At 41.4% G+C, this 20,828-nt stretch overlaps 1 protein-coding gene across 4 annotated transcripts in view; it reads right to left on the reverse strand.

The window, feature by feature from the left end:
- Positions 1 to 20,828, reverse strand: part of epha7 (eph receptor A7) — a 155,568-nt gene that overhangs the window by 91,773 nt on the left and 42,967 nt on the right. For all 4 annotated transcript variants that reach the window (XM_086017950.1, XM_086017951.1, XM_086017949.1 and 1 more), the window contains one exon: positions 12,126 to 12,281. In XM_086017950.1, the coding sequence (XP_085874076.1) occupies positions 12,126 to 12,281 (156 nt within the window). The remainder of the gene's footprint in view (positions 1 to 12,125; positions 12,282 to 20,828) is intronic.

The raw sequence follows: 20,828 nt of genomic DNA on the forward strand, positions 1-20,828 counted from the left end.
CTTTTAAACTGCTTGGATTTTAAACAGCACGTCTTGCAGCCGACTCACAACAGAGGACACACCCTGGATTTGGTCATAATCAATGGCTTGTCTGCTGGTGTGTCCTCTGTTGTTGACTTGGCAGTGTCAGACCACTACTGTGTCTATTTTAACATCAGCAGTTTTAACCATCTAGCAGCCCTGGTGAGAACAGTGAAGAAACGCTACCTATCTTCTGAGATGGCTGCAAATTTTATCGAGAACTTAAAAAGCACTCCTGCTGACATTTTACCTGCACCCTGTGATCTTATTGTTGACAATTTTAACCTAAATCTTAAATCATCATTAGATTTAATAGCTCCACTTTTAATTAAAACAACAAAAACAAAGACTGTACCCCTGTGGAGAAACAATGCAATCAAAACATCAAAGAGAAAATGCAGGAGTGCAGAGAGGAGGTGGAGAAAAAGTAAACTTACAGTACACTATGAAATATTATTTGAACAACTGAAATCCTACAATAAAACAGTCAAACTGGCAAGATCTTCCTATTTCTCAAACTTCATTACAGTCAATAAAAACAACCCCAGAGTTCTCTTCTCCACCTTTGAACTTTTAACTAGTTCTGATTTTAATAAGTGCCCACAGAGACCAACAGATGCTCTCTGTGAGGACTTTGCAGACCACTTCAGAAGTAAAATCGATGACATAAGATCCAGTCTTTTAACCCGTCAAAACGGAAGTTTTAATAAACCTGGACAATCATGTTTACATGAGGAAACACTGGAAGGTTTTGCCCTGGTTGATGCAAGGACACTTGGTCGAGTTTTCTCCCAGGTAAACCCAACAACCTGCCTTTTGGATCCAATTCCCACATTTCTTTTTAAGACATTTTATGGATTTTTTGAGAAACAAATTTTAAATATAGTCAATTGCTCTCTTCAGACAGGCGTCTTCCCCGCTGCCTTTAAAACGGCGGTGGTGAAGCCCCTTCTGAAGAGCAATTCTGACCCCAGCGTTTTTAATAATTACAGACCTGTAATAAACTGGAAGGTTTTGCCCTTACCATTTTTAAGTAAGATTTTTAAAAAACTGGTTTTCATCCAGTTAAATCATTTTTAAAATACAAATAATATTTTAGAGCAATATCTATCTGGTTTTATGATGAACCACAGTACAGAGACTGCTCTTTTAAGGATTTTAAATGATATTAGGTGCACTGCAGACGTGAGAAAACTCACAGTCTTGGTGCTACTGGATCTAAGCGCTGCTTTTGATACAGTAGAGCACCAAATTTTATTAAATAGACTTAAAAATCTAGTGAGCATCTCCGGTACTGTTTTTAACTGGTTTTATTCCTATCTCACAGACCGATGTTTCTTTGTAAGTATGGATACTTGTTCCTCCAAACCCATAAAATTAAATGTGGGGTTCCCCAAGGTTTGATTTTAGGCCCCCTACTTTTTAATCTTTATATGCTTCCCCTTGACGGCACGGTGGTCAACTGGTTAGCACATCCGCCTCACAGTTCAGAGGTCGTGGGTTCGATCCCGGCTCTGGCCTCCCTGTGTGGAGCTTGCATGTTCTCCCCGTGCCTGCGTGGGTTTTCTCCAAGTACTCCGGTTTCCTCCCACATTCCAAACACATGCATGGTAGGTTGATTGGACTACCATTGCCCCTAGGTGTGATTGTGAGTGCGGATGTTTGTCTTTGTGTACCCTGCGATTGGCTGGCAACCAATTCAGGGTGTCCCCTGCCTACTGCCCGAAGACAGCTGGGATAGGCTCCAGCACGCCCCGCGACCCTTGTGAGGATAAGCGGTATCGATAATGGATGGATGGATGGATGCTTCCCCTTGGGGATGTCATCAGGGGACACAGCATCAGCTTTCACAGCTATGCTGATGACACACAGCTGTATATTGCTGTGTCTCCTGATGACACAGGACCCATTGATACCCTTTTAAATTGCATTTTAGATATCAATTATCTTTTCTTTTGATGGAAGATTATTTTTATCTTATCTTACTGATTTTAGTTCTTGGACTATACTACTTTCTGTCTTTTAGTTTTGTTGCTCTCTGCTGTTGTCAGCTTTTAGCTCCAATGTTTCCTCATGGGGGGCCTCCGTGTTGGGGGAGGGGTGGCTGCCTTTCGCGCGGGGGCTGTCATCGCAGAGACTCCTTGGGTCCGGGTGACCGGTGGCCTCTACATTTTGTGTGGAGTCCGCCTGTCTAATTTGGGGGTCTCTGTGGTGGTGGCGCCCCTGTGGCCGTGGGCTGTCATTCCCCTCAGCGCGGATGAGCTCCCCTTGGGTACCCTTTCCTCATATGGTTTCTCTGTGCCTTGTTATGTCTTTTTAACACATTTTATCAGGTTGTGCACTTTGTGTGGGTGTGTGTGAGTGAGTGCTGATGTACTAGTGGATATCTGTCTTGGGTTTGTTGGGAGGGAGGGCGTGAACAGATCTTTTTATGTTTTGCTTTGGATGTGTGGAATTGTCCAGCACATGTTCAACCTGAGCCTGAAGCTGGGCAGGGTCCCCCAGCTATGGAAAACATCCTGCCTGGTCCCGGTGCCAAAGACCCCCCACCCGAAGGAGCTCAACAGCTTCAGACCGGTGGCGCTGACGTCTCACCTGATGAAGACCCTGGAGAGACTGGTCCTTGTCCACCTGCGCCCCCTGGTGAGCTCCTCAATGGACCCACTCCAGTTCGCATACCAGCCTGGCATCAGTGTGGATGATGCCATCATCTACCTCCTCCACACTTCACTCTCCCACCTGGAGAAGGCGGGGAGCACTGTGAGGATCATGTTCTTTGATTTCTCCAGTGCTTTCAACACCATCCAGCCCACCCTACTGGGAGACAAGCTGGAGCGGGCGGGGGTGGCGCACCACCTCACCACATGGATCCAGGACTACCTCACAAACCGGCCACAGTATGTGAGGACACAGGACTGTGTGTCTGACGTGCTCCTCTGCAGCACGGGGGCCCCACAGGGAACTGTCTTGGCTCCCTTCCTGTTCACCCTCTACACCTCGGACTTCAACTACAACACCCCTACCTGTCACCTGCAGAAGTTCTCTGACGACTCTGCGATTGTCGGCCTCATCACAGGCGGAGATGATCGGGAGTACAGAGAACTTACTCAGGGTTTTGTGGACTGGTGCCAGCAGAACCGCCTCCTGATCAATGCGGGGAAATCCAAAGAAATGGTGGTGGATTTCGGTAGGCGCCAGCACTCTTCACCTGCACCAGTGAACATCCGGGGAACAGATGTTGAGAGAGTCTCAACTTACAAGTACCTGGGTGTTCATCTGAACAATAAACTGGACTGGTGCGACAACACAGACGCCCTCTATAGGAAGAGTCAGAGCAGACTCTTCCTACTCAGGAGACTGAGGTCTTTTGGGGTTCAGGGGACACTCCTCAGGAACTTTTATGACTCGGTGGTTGCATCGGTCATCTTCCAGGGAGTGGTCACCTGGGCAGGCGGCGTCTCGGCCCGGGACAAGAAGCGGCTGGACAAACTGGTCAAGAGGGCCGGCTCTGTCCTGGGCTGCTCCCTGGACTCTGTGGACTCGGTGGGGGACAGGAGGATGTTGGCCAAGCTGTCATCAATGCTGGGCAACCCGGACCACCCCCTCCAGGGCACCCTAACAGCACTCCACAGCACCTTCAGTGACAGACTGTTACACCCTCGCTGTGCAAAGGAGAGATTCCGCCGTTCCTTCTTGCCTGCTGCTGTCAGACTCTTTAACAAGAACATTGTGTAGTCTCTACAAACTGGCGGTCATTAGTGCAATTGTGCAGTCCTGCACCTGAGCTCGTATCGTGCAATACCCAATATTCCCCACTACTGTAATACCGTGCAATACTCAACATTCCCCACTACTGTTAGTCTAGTTTTATTTTTATCCAATGCTGTTCCTTACATTTCACTACAGCACTGCAGCACTGTCACTTAGAGTATTTTTTCCTCTGTACTATGTACAGGCCGAAATGAGTGTTCCTCATATTTTTTATGTAGATGTAGGTTGGTGTGTATACACATGTGTATATACACTTGTTACTGCGTATATCTACATAGGTTTGATTCTAAATGTTTGCCGTCAATGTTATACATTAATGGCCACATTATGCCGCCGCCCCTGTGTGACCTATATCTTTGCTACTGTAACAATGAAAATTTCCCCACTGTGGGATCAATAAAGGCATTCTTATTCTTATTCTTATGTTTTACAGCACTTTGAGTTGCATTTTTATGTATGAAAAGTGCTACATAAATAAAATGTGATTGATTGATTGATTGATTGAACCTAGTAAGGCTGTAAAGATATGGTATTAAAACCGAAAATCCCAATGCTCTAAAGACATGGACCTTGTGTTATCTTTGAAACAGCAGAAACACTAAATGCCCCAAACTTCCAGTTTATTCCTCTAATCTAGTGTTTCCCAACCATGGGTAAGCGTACCCCTATAAACATTTAATAATTTATTTTCCAGACCAATAACATGTGGCACAGCCGTGCCAAAATAACAACAGCGACACTGAAGGATCTGAATCTATATGAATGGCTTTACATTAGCCAACAGGTTAACCAAAAACCAAATTGGGAATTACACATCGCATAATCAGTTCAAAGTCTCAGAGTCAGCGTACCCTGATCTGAGCACGGGACCAGCTGGTGAAGATCAGCCCCATAGGCAGGGCCAGCCAGGGAGGAGACCAACCCACATTATGTTTAGATTTTGAAGAGTACAAATGTGAGGGGCATTCGCGAGGATGCTGCCCAGATCTGATCATTGTATGATTCCTGAACTTCAGAGATAGTAAAGAAAATTGCCGAGAAAATTCAATCGATTTGTGTGAGTCTTTATTTGTATTGGATACCATCTTGAAAGATAAAACGAACATGCATTGAGTACGTAGTTGTTTTGTAAATTGCTAATTGGGCTTTGGGAATCTACAAAACATTCCAACAGATGGTGACCTTCCGACGTGGTCTCTCAAGGTGGTTCCATAGGCTGCTCTGAGCTCCAAAAATATTATAGCCAGCCGGCAAAATTAAATTAAATAAGGTAAGGGAGAACCTGTTTATACAAAATCTCCTAATTCTGCTTTTGTGATATTAGGAGCGTGGCCTAAATTAATGTTGGATAAATGCTCTGAAATTCAGGAATTTATTGCTGGATATTGGTTGATATTTTTGTTGCTTGCTTGTTTTTTTGACGTCATTTACTTAAGCAGTGTTGTATAAAATGCTTTAAGCGTGCAGTTGTCCTGTTTACGCTTGTTGGTGTGATTGCTGTTCAGTTTGTTTAATGTACTTTAGTGGAAGTGAAGGTGTGACCGCTTGGCCAGCGGTAGCCACCATGAGGGCCTGGGAGCCCAGTGCCGAGGGCATCAGAGAGCCGCTGAGGTACGCACAGCTGATTAGCAGCGTGTTGCAGGCAACTCTAATAACTACGGTTTGTGACGCATATGCAGAGTTCACGAGATAGGGTGGTCGAGGACCGTCCGGGTCGCCAGTTATAATCTATAATTAATCAAGTGGTGGAAGATTATCTGCCTTTGTCAATAATTGTGATCTTGCATGTTAAATTGTCTATTTTAAATAGCTTTTTACGTTCGGACTGCGCATGCCTGAATGTTATTTGATGGTGTTTTATTTGATTGTTGTTTATGTTTGCCTCTTATGAGTATATGATTTTTGCTGACTTTTCTGTGGATTGTGTGATAAGATAATACTATTAGTATCAAGTAGCGTGTTGACGAAGCGCTTTTTCTTAATTCTGAATTTTTGAGTGTCAGATTAAGGTGGGGAGACATGGAATGGACGTCTTGAAATGTTTGGTCTACATTGCGGTGATGTTACGAGCCTGTGTGTGGGACACAGCTGTGAAAAAAGGAGAACCGAAATAAAAGTAGGGGGAGTGACCTTGCTGTATGACAGAGGGATTGTTAGATAATTATAATAATGCGTTTCTTTATTTATCGTTTATCATGGGGGGACATCTCAAAGTGTTACAGTGCAGAGGGTTGAAAACAAATTACGTTAAAATCTAGCAGAGTTGAAAACGGAGGTTGTATAAGCAGGAATGGCTGCATTGCTATTCAACAAATCTGACTGTAAATTTGTCAGAAAAGCCTCAATACGTTGATCTTGCTCTACGACGAATATTGTGATTTTTTGACGAAGGGCGGGGCCTTGACGGTGCCGCAAAGTCTGATTATACGTGACAATAAAAGCTGTTTTAACTTGACTCAGATCATCCAATCTTCTCGACATTTTTCCAATTTGATGATAGCCAAGGGCTGAAGACATCTATGCACTTCTTTTTCATCGTAATGGTAGCGCCACCTAGTGGCTGAAGGAAATACATGTTTTTTTCTTTGATGTTTTTATCCCAGCAGGTGAACCGGCTCCACCTCATCTTTGCTCGTAAGAGTGCTTAGGCCTTCCTAATATTAACATACGAAATTTGTGATTTTTCGTGAAAAGCTGTTGCCATGGCAACACACAGTTTGCCAAACAAACAACTCTCAGCTTGAGGGTCTAAACATACACGAAATCTCACGAAACTTTGCATATACATCAGGCCTGGCAAAATCATCAATATTTTTTAAATGTTTTTGTGCAATTCGTAAAAAATGGCTCGCTAGCGCCCCCTAGAAATTTTTTAAAAATCAGCCCCGGTTGTACTTTTCACCTAGAATGATGAAAATTTGGTGGTACATACAATAGTTCAAGGCCTACAAAAAAGTCTCTTGGAGCCACATGCTAAGCCAAATAGGAAGTCCGCCATTTGGCTACAGAGCCATTTCGTTTGCGTCATTTACAGCGACTTTAAAATATCAAATTTTTAGGTAGGCCTGATGGGACTGCAAAGTTTGGTGATTTTTCGTGCATATTCAGACCCTCAAAATCAGCGTTGTTTTATTGGCGAACTGCCTGTTGCCATGGCAACAGCTTTTCACGAAAAATCACAAATTTCGTATGTTAATATCATTTAGTCATAAACACTCTTCTGAGCAAATATGAGGTGGTTAACCTGCTAGGAAAAATTCATCAAAGAAAAAAACATGTATTTCCTTGAGCCACTAGGTGGCGCTGCCACTACGACGAAAAATAAGTTCGGAGATCTCTTCTACTAGAGGAAGCCATGTTTTATTCTTTGATCTTTTTCTCCTCGCAGGATAACCCGGTTGACCTCAGAATTGCTCGGAAGACTCTAGACCTTCCTGATGTTGAAATACGATATTTGTGATTTTTTGTTAAAAGCTGTCGCCATGCAAACGGGCAGTTCGCAAATAAAACTACGCTGATTTTGATGGTCTACACATGCATGAAATCTCACGAAAATTTGCATACACATTAGGCCTGGTGAAATCATCTTTTTTTTGTTGTTGTTTTACGTCGCAAATATTTAAAAAATGGCTCGCTAGCGCCGCCTGGAATTTTTTTTTTTAAATCTGCCCCAGTGGTACGTTTCACCTATATCTACAAAAACTTTGTGATATATCTAACAGGCGAAAACCTACAAAAAAGTCTCTTGGAGCCATGTGCTAAACCTAACAGGAAGTCCGCTATTTTGAATCTACTTTACAATTCGGCATCACATTGACTTTAAAAGCAGCTGTAATGTGTTCTACATGATAATATCTTGTCAAAATTTCAAACATTTGATGAGAGTCTATACCTGAAGACATCTACAAACTAACTTTTCATAGTAGTTGGAGCGCCACCTACTGGCTAAATGAAGTACATGTTTTATTCTTTCATGTTTTTCTCCTGGCAGGTTAGCCAGATCTCCCTCATATTTGCTCGGAAGAGTGTTTACGCCTTCATGATGTTAAAACACGAAGTTTGTGATTTTTGGCAAAAAGCTGTTGCCATGGTAACGCCCAGTTTGCCAATAACACATTGCTGATTTTGAGAATGTAAACATGCACGGAAACTCATGAAACTTTGCACACATAGAAGGCCTGGTAAATTAATCAATAATTAATTATTCAATTATGCAATCTTTAAAAGATGGCTCGCTACCGCCCCCTAGAATAGTTTTAAAAAGTGGCTCCGTTAGTACGCTTCACCTTCATCTATGAAAATTTGGTAGTATATGAAACAGGAAGAGACCTACCAATAAGCCTCTTGGAGCCATATGCTAAACCTAAGAGGAAGTCCGCTATTTTGAATTTAGTTTAGTTTGGACTCACCTTGACGACAAAAGCTGCTGTAACTTGATTCAAATGATAATTTCGATTATTCAGTTCCGATGTGCGAGCATCCCGACGTGCCGATACCCCAACGTTGCCAGGGTTGCGAGGGGCCTTTATAGCTGCTTGCAGCTCTAGTTGCCATTTATTATTGGTAACTATAATAAATTAAGGCTTGGACATTGTCTAAAACAAACTGAATAAGAACAGAGAAAGTGTTTTATTTTGAATGAATGTTCCACATTTTTTGATGAATATTTAAATGCTATTGAGAAAATGGTGTTGACATAGTTGCTAAGATAATTTTATTAATAAAAGAAGTGCTGGAGTTTTAAGTATAATACAAATATGTTAAGAAATTGACATTTTGTTGTGAAAATATTTTTGGGGAAAGGTGGACTGTTTTATATGACACGGGCAAAGATAGATGCGCAAAATACACTTTTAGTAATTAAATACTTTTCCGACTAGTTGAATATTACGAACAATTATACCAATAATTCTAAACAGCTGGACATGTAACATTCTAATATACAAAATATTATAGGACATCATGTATAAATAGCTTTACCGTATTTTCCGGACGATAAGTGCCACTTTGGCCGGGGGTGCGACTTATACTCTGGAGCGACTTATGTGTGAAATTATTAACACATTACTCAGTCATAAATTGTTAGTGCTGACTTGTGACTTGTGTTTTGCCTCCCTCTGCAGGCGCTTTAGCGCTAAAGCCTCTGCAGGCGCTTTAGACAAAACATCATAAATACAAGTCAGCACTAACAAGCCATGACAATTACTTCTATATCATTTCACATGTTATTGTAACCAACATAAAGAAACATAAGATACATCCTAAAAGCTATTAAAATGCATGAATAATTTAAACGGTGAAAGTATAATGTTTTGTTAAACTAACAGGCCTCACTAGTCGAGGAAGTCAACTTATCCAAACAGCTAAACATTCACAAATAAACTCCACTGACTCCAGGTGTGCAGCGAAGTTGCCTTTTTATATTGTGAAACTGCACAAGAAACAGAAAATACTATCAATCTATGCCACATGTCAAAGTCAAGGCCCGCGGGCCACATCCCGCCCACGAGAAGGTTTTCTACAGCCCCTGGGATGATATTGCTTTATTATTGGATCTGGCCCACAGCAAGCCGGTGTGGGTAGCATATCTGATCTGGTCCTTCTCACCTGCCGAAGACGTCCATCCATCCATCCATTATCGATACCGCTTCTCCTCACAAGGGTCGCGGGGCGTGCGGGAGCCTACCCCAGCTGTCTTCGGGCAGTAGGCGGGGGACACCCTGAATCGGTTGCCAGCCAATCGCAGGGCACACAGAGACAAACATCCACACTCACAATCACACCTAGGGGCAATTTAGAGAGTCCAATCAACTTACCATGCATGTTTTTGGAATATGGGAGGAAACCGGAGTGTCCGGAGAAAACCTACGCAGGCACGGGGAGAACATGCAAACTCCACACAGGGAGGCCTCTGAACTGTGAGGCGGACGTGCTAACCAGTCGACCACCATGCCGCCCAAGAAATTATTATTATTATTTGTTTTTTTTTCTGACCAAATGATCACATTTATGAACCCCTAAATATAGACATGAACAAGATGAGCCTATGCTAACGATTAGCGATCGCGATTAGCATTAGCGATAGCGATTAGTATGTTGAGTCAACAACCTACAATAATCCACAATTAAGCTCGTATATAAATGTCATTACACACAATTGTCTAAGTTAGTTTCAGACGATGGTTGAACAAGAATAAACCACAAACAGGTAGACATGCTAACAATTAGCAACCGCGATTAGCATTAGCGATAGCGATTAGTATGTTCAGTCAACAACACAGTACAATCAGCCACAATTCAGCTCCTATATAAATGTTGCATGGTCATTACCGGTACACGCAATTGTTTAAGTTACTTACAGACGATGATTAGAATAAGAACAAACAGTTGCCTGCCTTTGGCTGGGGTATTCCATCATGCAGCCACACATGTAAGGATGAGCACACTTAGCAGAGAGGAGAGGAAGATGACCAAATACATAAATACTTTTGGAGACTTGGACACATTCTACATGGTCAGGGATGAATAAAAGACTTATTTAAGCGACCTAGAATCGTTTTGGTGAGTTTAAAGTTATCTTACCGTAACTTTCTTGTATGCTACATGTAGCATCGCAGCTCGGTGGAAATGATGTGTACTAAGCGCACAATTTCCTCCCAAAATGCGACTTATACTCCAGTGCGACTTATATATATGTTTATTTCCCCTTTATTATGCATTTTATGGCTGGTGCCACTTGTACTCCGACTTATAGTCCGGAAAATACGGTAGATTTTTTTTCAAATTATTCAATTCTAAATTATGTTGGCCTCAAATGAGTGTCTGAAGGATCTGAATCTATATGAATGGCTTTATATTAGCCAACAGGTTAACCAAAAACCAAATTGGGAATTACACATCGCATAATCAGTTCAAAGTCTCAGAGTCAGCGTGCCCTGATCTGAGCACAGGACCAGCTGGTGAAGATCAGCCCCATAGGCAGGGCCAGCCATGGAGGAGACCAACCCACATTTAGATTTTGAAGAGTATAAATGTGAGGGCTGCATGTTAGACTGCGCCCCTTTTCTGCCCCCGACCGTCTCGGGTGAGAGCATTCGCGAGGATGGAAAAGCTGCCCAGATATGATCATTGTATGATTCCTGAACTTCAGAGATGGTAAAGAAAACTGATGAGAAAATTCAATCAATTTGTGTGAGTCTTTATTTTTATCGGATACCGTCTTGAAAGGCGGCACGGTGGTCGACTGGTTAGCACATCCGCCTCACAGTTCAGAGGTCGTGGGTTCGATCCCTGTGTGGAGTTTGCATGTTCTCCCCGTGCCTGTGTGGGTTTTCTCCGGGTACTCCGGTTTCCTCCCACATTCCAAAAACATGCATGGTAAGTTGATTGGATACTCTAAATTGCCCCTAGGTGTGATTGTGAGTGTGGATGTTTGTCTCTGTGTGCCCTGCGATTGGCTGGCAACCAGTTCAGGGTGTCCCCCGCCTACTGCCCAAAGACAGCTGGGATAGGCTCCAGCACGCCCCGCGACCCTTGTGAGGATAAGCGGAACAGATAATGGATGGATGGATGGATACCGTCTTGAAAGATAAAACAAATACGCATTGAGTAAGAAGTTGTTTTGTAAATTGCTAATTGGGCTAATTTATGGACACCAGACCTACAAAACATTCCAACAACTCGTCAACCCATGTGTCTAATTAAAGATGACTGTAGAAAAAAAATAAATAAGTAAATCACAAAGTTTCCAAAATGTTTCATCTTTAGAACATGCTGAAAAGTGTGGTGTGTCTTCTCTACCAGTGACTGAAGAAATGTCATTTTGTTTTCAAGATACGTTCATAAACAGATAAGCATATGCACAACCACAGATTATGTATAAGGGATTATTTCCTGTGGGTTTGTCTGTTACCAATCAAAATTAAATGTCATGTCAATACGTTTTCCAATGACAGAGTTGCGTGGCTACCGCTAATGCTATTTTACAGATTACATGAAGCGAAGCGCAGTAGAGGAGGAAATATGGCTAATACAACAAATAACCTTGAAATTGCAGACCCTCTCAATGTCGTTTAATCAGTAGTATCTGAGCATTTGGGTTACCTGCTGAGAACAGAGATGGAAATCACATCTTCGACAAGACCCAGACTATTTGCCTTGCTTCAAAAAAATTTCCAAGTCATGTCAAACATGGGAATGCACCTTCAAAGACTTGCAAGAAGAGTACAAGGTGGTATAGATGTTATATTGGGAGCCTAAGTCTGTATTTTCAGTCAATGTTCAGTTCCCATCTTTTATGTAACGTATGCCGAATAGCACCAAGGCAGACTTACTTGTGCAGGCCACAGAGGCAAGGTCAGAGAAAGCTCGGTAGTAGCCGTCATCACAGTCACAGCGGCAGGAGCCCTCACGGTCTGCAAAGCTGTGCATTGGGCAGCGAGTGCACTGTAGGTCCTGGGAGGAAATTTTGTAGTAACCACGACCACACGCTGTCGATAAGGTCAAAAGAGACAAAACAGCAAAAGTCAGGACAACTACATCTGAATTTAATTGTGCGCTTAATTATACGACACAGAGAGTCTTTAGGCCTTCAATTTCGATGTATGAAGTATAAATGTAATATACATTTGTAATTTCTTTCTATCCCAATTAAACTCTATACACGGTATACAGAGTATATTCTGATATCTTCTAATAGTACAGTACATTCAAATTCACAGGGAACCTATTGAGGACATGAAAAGGTCCAATTCTAAGCATGATTCCACAGTATAGTTTTCACAGGGATAATTACAAGCAAAGTAAGACATGTAAACAACTGCATGTGTACGTGCATGTGTGGTTCGAATGCAACAGTACAACCACAGATTCTTTGAGAAACACTTCTTTATTAATCATGTCTGGCTTCAGACAGGACCTCTCACAATTTACGATGTTGCTCAATGCACTAAAAACATTGTGTTTACAAAATGTGGTGTACAGTAACATAACGTTGCACGGGCTTGCGTCGGTACAACATTTCAATCTGGTTCAGTTTCTTTTTTTTTGTCCAAAATACTATTGATGGATGATTTATTTTTTGACATTAAATCCGTTAAATTATGTTCTTCACACTCTTTAACTTCAGCCTCGTATTCCCCCGTGTAACACGCGTTGTTCCCGACCTCTGATTTGTCGATCGCTAGCTTCAGCATGAAACATGAAATGAGGTTGCTCATATGCACCTCCCAAAGAGCAGGATTTAGTCTGCACTCTCTAACCACCCCCCCACCCCCACCACACACTCACACACACACACACACCGCAACTGAATGAGTACCACACCCCTAATTTCTTTCCATTGTATTCTTTGTCCACTTTCAATGAGTTTATCACCTACTAGCCACTCCCCACCATTCAGGCAGTTGTTCCTTGTGTGGAAAAGCACAGCATACAAAGTCAGATTTCACCCAGAAGTCACCATGGCACACAATTGTGAGATTTGAGATTTGCAGGGTAAAATTTCATTGTTGGTGTGTATCCTCCAATCAAATTCCCATTCACGAAGGATTTTCTTTAGAAATACTTCTTATACATGTTGGCGAAAATGCCAATATGTGGCATATGGTTATAGCAATAAGTCTAGGAGAAGCGCGACATGTGCATTTCATTGATAAGAATGGAATTCTTAAATTTCACTTTTAAGGTATCTCTAAATGGTATTCAAAGATTTGTGCGCATCATGTCATCAGAACCATCAACAATGAAATGAAAGCAAAGCCCATCGCGTCAAATTTTGCTGCAAAATATAATGCTAACGTGTCAATAGAGATAACATACTCTGAAAGGTTGATGCAAACAGAAGTTCGTTCTTGAGAGACTTTCATGTCTCAATAGAAGGATCCCAGCATAAAAACGAAAACAGTGTTTTCAGGGGAAAAACATAAAAGTTGTCAGAAATAGAGGAAACGTAAGATGACTGCCCTCTGGCTTCAGCCACAAGGTGCCTATTGATATTCCATTCATATATACTGTAAGTCTGTGGGTGTGGTGTGGTGGATGGGTAGTCGTGACTAAACTAAGCACACCAAGGTGGATAAATAGATGTGCATGTGCATGTGCATGGCCACATACCAGTAATAGTAGACTGACTCAGTCAACTAAGAACAAGGAAGATGCCGAAAGACTATAGTGCTATCTAAATAAAGTTGTATTGTGTTGTATGATTCTTGCTAAAATCTGTACTGAAAGTTTAAATTGTGGTAAATAAAAACATTGCAATAATGTAAGCATGTTCTCTTTTCCAAAACCCATTTTACAATAACTTGAAAAATAGTTGAATAAACTTGACTTCAGATTTCAAAATGACAGTACACGTCCATAAACATATTTTTAAGCCTGAATGTATTGGGTATTTTTCTTCTCTATCACTATACCCACATGCTGCACAAATTTGTGTTTTTATATTTAATTGCAGCAATTTCTAAGTAAAAAAGTCTTGATTGAATGTTATGCACCAGAAACAAACATCAGTAAGAAATAAAAAACAAACTGTTTTAACTTCTCTCGGAGAAAGGAGGGGGAAAAAATAATGTTCCCTCAGAACAGTGGAAATATAATTACGAATTGTAGCGTGTTGAACACAAAATAGTGTGGTACTTTGGTGTGGACTAGTTATAAAATTCTATCTCTTTCTCATCTCACCCATAGCAACATCGGTTCCCATCCCCCAGTAGCACAGAGTAATTGCCACATTTACAGAAGAACGGTTTCAACCTTTTGGCTTGCCTTTTGGTCATGGAAATTAGAACATGCAAATTTCTGGGCTGTGCTGTTCACACCTGACAAACGGTGTGAATTCAAAAGTAATCCAGCCGCTTGGCTTACCTTCAGACTCAAAAGGTAGTAAAGCCAAATGGCTGGGCTTTAGACTTTCCAGTGTTAAACCTGGAGTCAGTGTTGGTAATGTTTGTTTTTTTTTCATTAATGCAGTAATCTGACTAATTATTTTCCCCGTAGTTGAAACGCCGTTATCGTTGTTGTATGTTGAAACAGGAAGCATAAAGTGGACATTTGTGGTGATGATAGTAATTCAGCCACGGAGACGGATCATTTATTACGCGCGACAATGACATGCCGTCAACTTTAGTAGACGTCTCCATGAAATAAGGAGATCAAGGAGTGTTGCCTCAAATCCCTGAAAGATTTATGCCTCTTCCCACCTCTCTACTCTGGCGATATGAGATGATAAAATGAGCCCCTACACACAGGACCATATTTACTTTTGTAAACACCGCGCCACATGACGTCTTTTTTTGGGTTGGGTCCACATTATGGACTTATGTGCGTTCAGATTATAAGTCACATTTGATTTTGTAATAGAGACGAGTACATAAAAAGGTTGGATTTGATAAAAAATCCAAATTGGGCATCACACCAAATATAATACTACTGCTACTACTACTACTACTACTACTACTAATAATAATAATAATAATATTAATAATAATAATAATAATATCGAGAGTTCAATTTGTTTATTGTAAATAAAAGTATTTATGTTGTTGAAATGTCTGCTTTTGTTAAACACATATTTTCCAAGAATATGTTCCCAGCAGGCCCACTAGTTGAAACACGGCATTCTGATTAATATTGCATTTGTGGAAGATAAATTAAGATAAGATAAGAAGGCCTTTATTGATCCCACAGTGGGGAAATTTTCAGTGTTACAGCAGCAAAGATATAGGTAATACAGGGACAGCGGCATAATGTAGCCATTAATGTATAACATTAACGGCAAACATTCAGGATCAAACCTATGTAAATATACGCAGTAACAATGTGTATATACACATGTATATACACACCAACATACATCTACATAAAAAGTATGAGGAACACTCATTTTAGCCTGTACACAGTACAGAGGAAAAATACTCTTAAGTGACAGTGCTGCAGTGCTGCAGTGAAATATAAGGGACAGCATTTGATAAAGATAAAACTAGACTAACAGTAGTATGGAATGTTGAGTATTGCACGATATAAGCTCAGGTGCAGGACTGCACAATTGCACTAATGTCTGCCAGTTTGTAGAGACTACACAATGTTCTTGTTAAAGAGTCTGACAGCAACAGGAAAGAAGGAGCGGCGGAATCTCTCCTTTGCACAGCGAGGGTGTAACAGTCTGTCACTGAAGGAGCTGTGGAGTGCTGTTAGGGTGCCCTGGAGGGGGTGGGCTGGGTTGTCCAGCATTGATGACAGCTTGGCCCTCATCCTCCTGTCCCCCACCGAGTCCACAGAGTCCAGGGAGCAGCCCAGGACAGAGTTTGTCCAGCCGCTTCTTGTCCCGGGCCGAGACGCCGCCTGCCCAGGTGACCACTCCCTGGAAAATGACCGATGCAACCACCGAGTCATAAAAGTTCCTGAGGAGTGTCCCCTGAACCCCAAAAGACCTCAGTCTCCTGAGTAGGAAGGAGACTGAGGAATATGAGTTAAGCAGCAAAATCCACCCCTTTTTAGCCATATCAGGAGGCAGACAGTTTGTCACTTCTGTCGACTGAAAATGACATCACAACCCAACCTTAATGAACTTGACATGCTCGCGAATAATGCGGCAGTGCTGCACACAATTTGCCTTTTTAATCGCGCACAACCCACATGCGTTGTTTTGAAAATGTGTTACAGTTTCATTCCAAGTCGGGGGGGGCGTCTCTACGGCTATTGACGAGGGGACAGCAGGGCGGCATTTCCTCTGCCTTTCATGGCCAATTCCGGTCAGCGTTTTTACTGTCAAGCAGTGATCAAAAAGACAACAATGGATATCGTGCTTGCTACAACAAAGGGACCTAGATGACTAGACGATGCATTTAACTGTATTGCGAAAACGATCTGGAAGGTGGCGCCGCAGGTGGTACGTGTACGTGCTACGAGTGTAGCTTCTTTGCACACACATACATGACATAACACCCACGCCGCTGCCAAACTAGTTTGCTTCGCAACAGCAGCAATCTGTGTGGTGACCGGACTAAAATCCACCTCCACCCTTGCTTAGTCCGCCCCTTTTTTTTCAAACGTATTACCCCCGCACTCAGCCCCAAAAATGGGCGTCCGTTTGTGACGGACCGTTCCGCCCCTGGGACGGACTGCTCAACTCTGGTTTTATTGAATGCGTATTTGCAACCCTGAAACAATCCCTTAAACATTGCTTGATTACCATCATTTCGACTTGAAATGAACATAAGAAATTATAGATTATATTATGATTTATTCTCACACAGTGTCTGAAATTTTTTGCACTAACCACGGAAAACTAATTAATCTTCCAGGGGTTGCTCTGAATCAGGTATGGGCAAGTTACAACCCATGGGCCACATTATACTTGTTGGGTTTTTCTATCTAGCCCGCTAAAGGGAATAATGAATGGAGTCGCACTGACTCATTTCTTGCAATGCTACCATGAGATGCCAGACACTATGCTCAATTTTGATCATTTGTTTTTTTGTCTGGTCCAAACTCTCTTCACCTTTTCAACTCCCCACGAATGTTATGTCTCACGGCATAAGCGTTCAACCCTTAGGTTAAGTAGAGGAATAAAAAAAAAAAAAGTCAACAGTGAGTGCAATGTTTAAACAGGAATAGGCAACTAAATATTTATTACTGTAGTCCTATCAATTACTGTGTTTTTTATTTGTCAATAATAATGTGTCAATTCGTCAATTTGTCAATAAAAAACATTGCTGTTTTCAGAGAATACAATTTTATTCGTCACAAAGCATGCAAATTATGATAGCAAGCAGTCAACACAAGAACATATGGCAAGGCTTTTTAAAAAAAAAAATATCGACAACCTGCTATTAGCCGAGCGTCCTGGCATTCAAATTAACAAAAGCCAGCAAACATTTTAACGAAGAAGAATTTTTTAAAGAACGCATGATAGAGACAGCAGGTGTATTGTGTCTCAAGAGGAGAAAATGTTTCAAAAAGTTTCTCTTGCAGGACAATGACTCGTCATTTAGAGATAATTGACAGGACATTGCCAGTGAGTAACACAAAAAAGAAGAGTCATTTACGTTCTATTCATCGGGGTTGATGAATATGCCAAGCACCGCACAGCAGTTCTTCATTTTTGTTTTTTTTAATCAGAGAATGAACATGAAAATTTTCAGTTGATGGATTTTTTACCCTGGTATGCCCAAAACCCGTATCACACTGAGCGCGAATGCTTGCGAATGTAAAGAATTTTGGTCAGGTTTCGTAAAAGGTTGCAAACATTTGACAGGAAGAAACATCAGGCTGATAAAAAAAAAAAAAGATCCAGGAGAAAGTGAATGCAGAAAACTGAGGTCAGTATGTCATTTTCCAAAACTGCATAATACATCAGCAAGCCCTGTGTCAGTCTGTATTGCAGACTGATCCTGGAGTGGATTGGGGACCACCCCCAATCTCTGGTCTACGGCTTGATACGAGTCCACCGGCTATTTGGTACGGGACCACACAAGTTTCTTTTTTGTTGTTGATGTTTTTTGAAGTGGAGCATATATGTAATACTGTTATGGAAATAATTATTTAGCAAGCATCAGCATGAACATTTTTGTTGTATAGTGTGGCCACCTGCTTTTGAACAAAGAACATTTCACTTGCACATGAGGATTCTCTGTGAAGTCAGGACAGGGTGACCTTGACTGATAAATTTGCTCGACTCAACACAGAAGTAGTATCTCTATGTTCTATGACTGCTCTGTAACTGTAACTTCCGTGTATGCATAAAAATTCTCCCATGATTCTTTTCCTCCTCACTCTCTCACAAACCACTATTTTTGTACATTGTTCTGTTAGACTTGTGTCTATTTGAAGCTTCAAATAAATAAACCCAAAAGATAATTTGTTTTCCAGACTGTTTTATTGATCTTTCCTAACTGCTGAAAACTTTTACGACAATACAAATTGGGAATGTAGGACAACACACCCCAACCCCATCGATGAATGTTTGTCTGTGCTCGAAAAATCAGTGATATGATAAACTGGTCCCTGGCTGAAAAAAAGGTTTGGACCGCTGCTATAGAGAAAGTAGTCATTAAAATCGTATTCAAACTAAAGTTTTAGTTCCTTGAAGAAACGGATGTTAACCACCAGGAATATCGTTTTCACATTTGGTTAAAATATGCCAACAAGTGGGAATTCCAAGGGGAGATGAGCTCATTTTTGCAGTGGATTGGGAAAGCGAATGACTTTCTACAGCTGAGACTGTATTTGTGATGATGCTTTTGCTGTGGGCATATTGTCACAGAATGAATGGATCATCAATGAATGATCATCATTTTTATCAAAAAAAAAAAAAAAGATACAGTAAAAGTAATAACAAAATAGTTATGTGCAACTCAAACCCTATCAAGCACCGCTTATGTGGAACCAATATATCCTCAAAAATTATTTAAGACCTGTGGTCTTTTTCTAAGTTCATATTCTTCTCTGGATCCAGGTGGCAGACACTGTGAAGTTATTGCTTTTCCAACATGCAACTGAAGTATGAGCCACAGCTCTGAAGTCTCCCAGAGGGGCAGATCCACTGACAGCAATTCTCTCTCTCTCTCTCTCTCTCTCTCTCTCTCTCTCTCTCTCTCTCTCTCTCTCTCTCTCTCGCTCTCTCGACTGTCTCTTAAGGTGGCTAGACCCCAGGCCCTAGTAACATATCACTTTCACCCTCATGCCACAGGGACACAACAAAAGAACACCATCTTCGAGTAAAGAATTTTCCTGTCTGATCACATCCCTCTCAATGAGCAGGGAGGCACTGACAAAAAAAGGCATCTGTGCGACAGTTCGGTTCAGCTAAAAGGGGCAAACGCTTAGAATGTTAAGTGGCATAGGATCAGGGATTGACAGCAATGTCTTAACCTGTTAGTGCAACTAGAGATGAGGGCTGCTACAAAAGAAGAAAAGCTTCTTTTGTCTTGCAGTAGGAGGAGGGCTGGGGAGGAGACTCTTCTGGTCATCAGGGGTCAATTGTTACAATCTATCTTCCATCTTGACAGTGGCCTGTCAGCCAGTGCACTCACATTGCTAAACACGTCAAGCAATCTTTTTTGTGGCACTATGCTTGTCTTCAGTCATGTGTAACTGAAGTTAATAATCACTGACCCAATGCATGGCATAACTGGCCTCGTTGTCACCATGGAAATACTGTACACACTATTCGATCCAACCGAAGGCTTCTTTCAACAAAAGCCTGTTTTACAAAGTAAAGCGATAGCACAATATCGAGTTCACCACCACATCACATTCCTGGTTAAAACTGATCAACACTTGCAATTAGGTCTGGGTGATATATCGCTATTGTATCGATGCCTAGATATGAACATTCAAGATATTATCAAAAATTAAAATGAGGTACAAGATACGGTTCTAGCAAGCATTCGGTGAATGTCTAGTACGTCTCACTAATCAACTAACAATGATGTGTGACCGCAAATTATGCAGATTAGCAGGGGAGTAAACAGAGTGGTATTGATGTCCATGGAAATTGGTGATAAATGTTATTCTTATATTCAATTGACTTTTTGGTCACTGCTAGGCTCTGTGTGAATGATGGTGTTTGTGCTACAGAAAAAGTTACATATTCGGGCTGGGCGATATGACTGAAAAGTATATCACGATATAAGTGTTTCATATTGGTTCATATCGATATATTGATTTTTTTAAATTATTGAAAATAATGACCAAGAGAAAAATTAATGTAGGTTATTTTATTTTAACATAATATTTAAAGGGACACTTGGGTGAGCTTAACATTGGCACTTACATAATAGGTTTGCATGTAAAAATGACATTAGTACTAAAATGCCCATCTCAAAAGACTGTAGTGATTTAAGGTCTTTTTTTGTGATTAGGTTTACGACAAATTTCCCCGCCACCCAAAAGGGGCGTGGCTTATGTTATGTTTTCGGTCTCAGCAGTCTACGTCACGCGAGGAAGGCATGCTTGGTAATATTGCTCGCTTTGTCATTTCTGTTGTCTAAAACAGTGACCGATCGCCACCAAAATGCAAATGCACATTACTA

The sequence above is a fragment of the Filicampus tigris genome, chromosome 20 (assembly GCF_054856515.1).
Source record: "Filicampus tigris isolate MCC_2025a chromosome 20, RoL_Ftig_1.0, whole genome shotgun sequence".
NCBI classification, from domain to species: Eukaryota; Metazoa; Chordata; class Actinopteri; order Syngnathiformes; family Syngnathidae; genus Filicampus; species Filicampus tigris.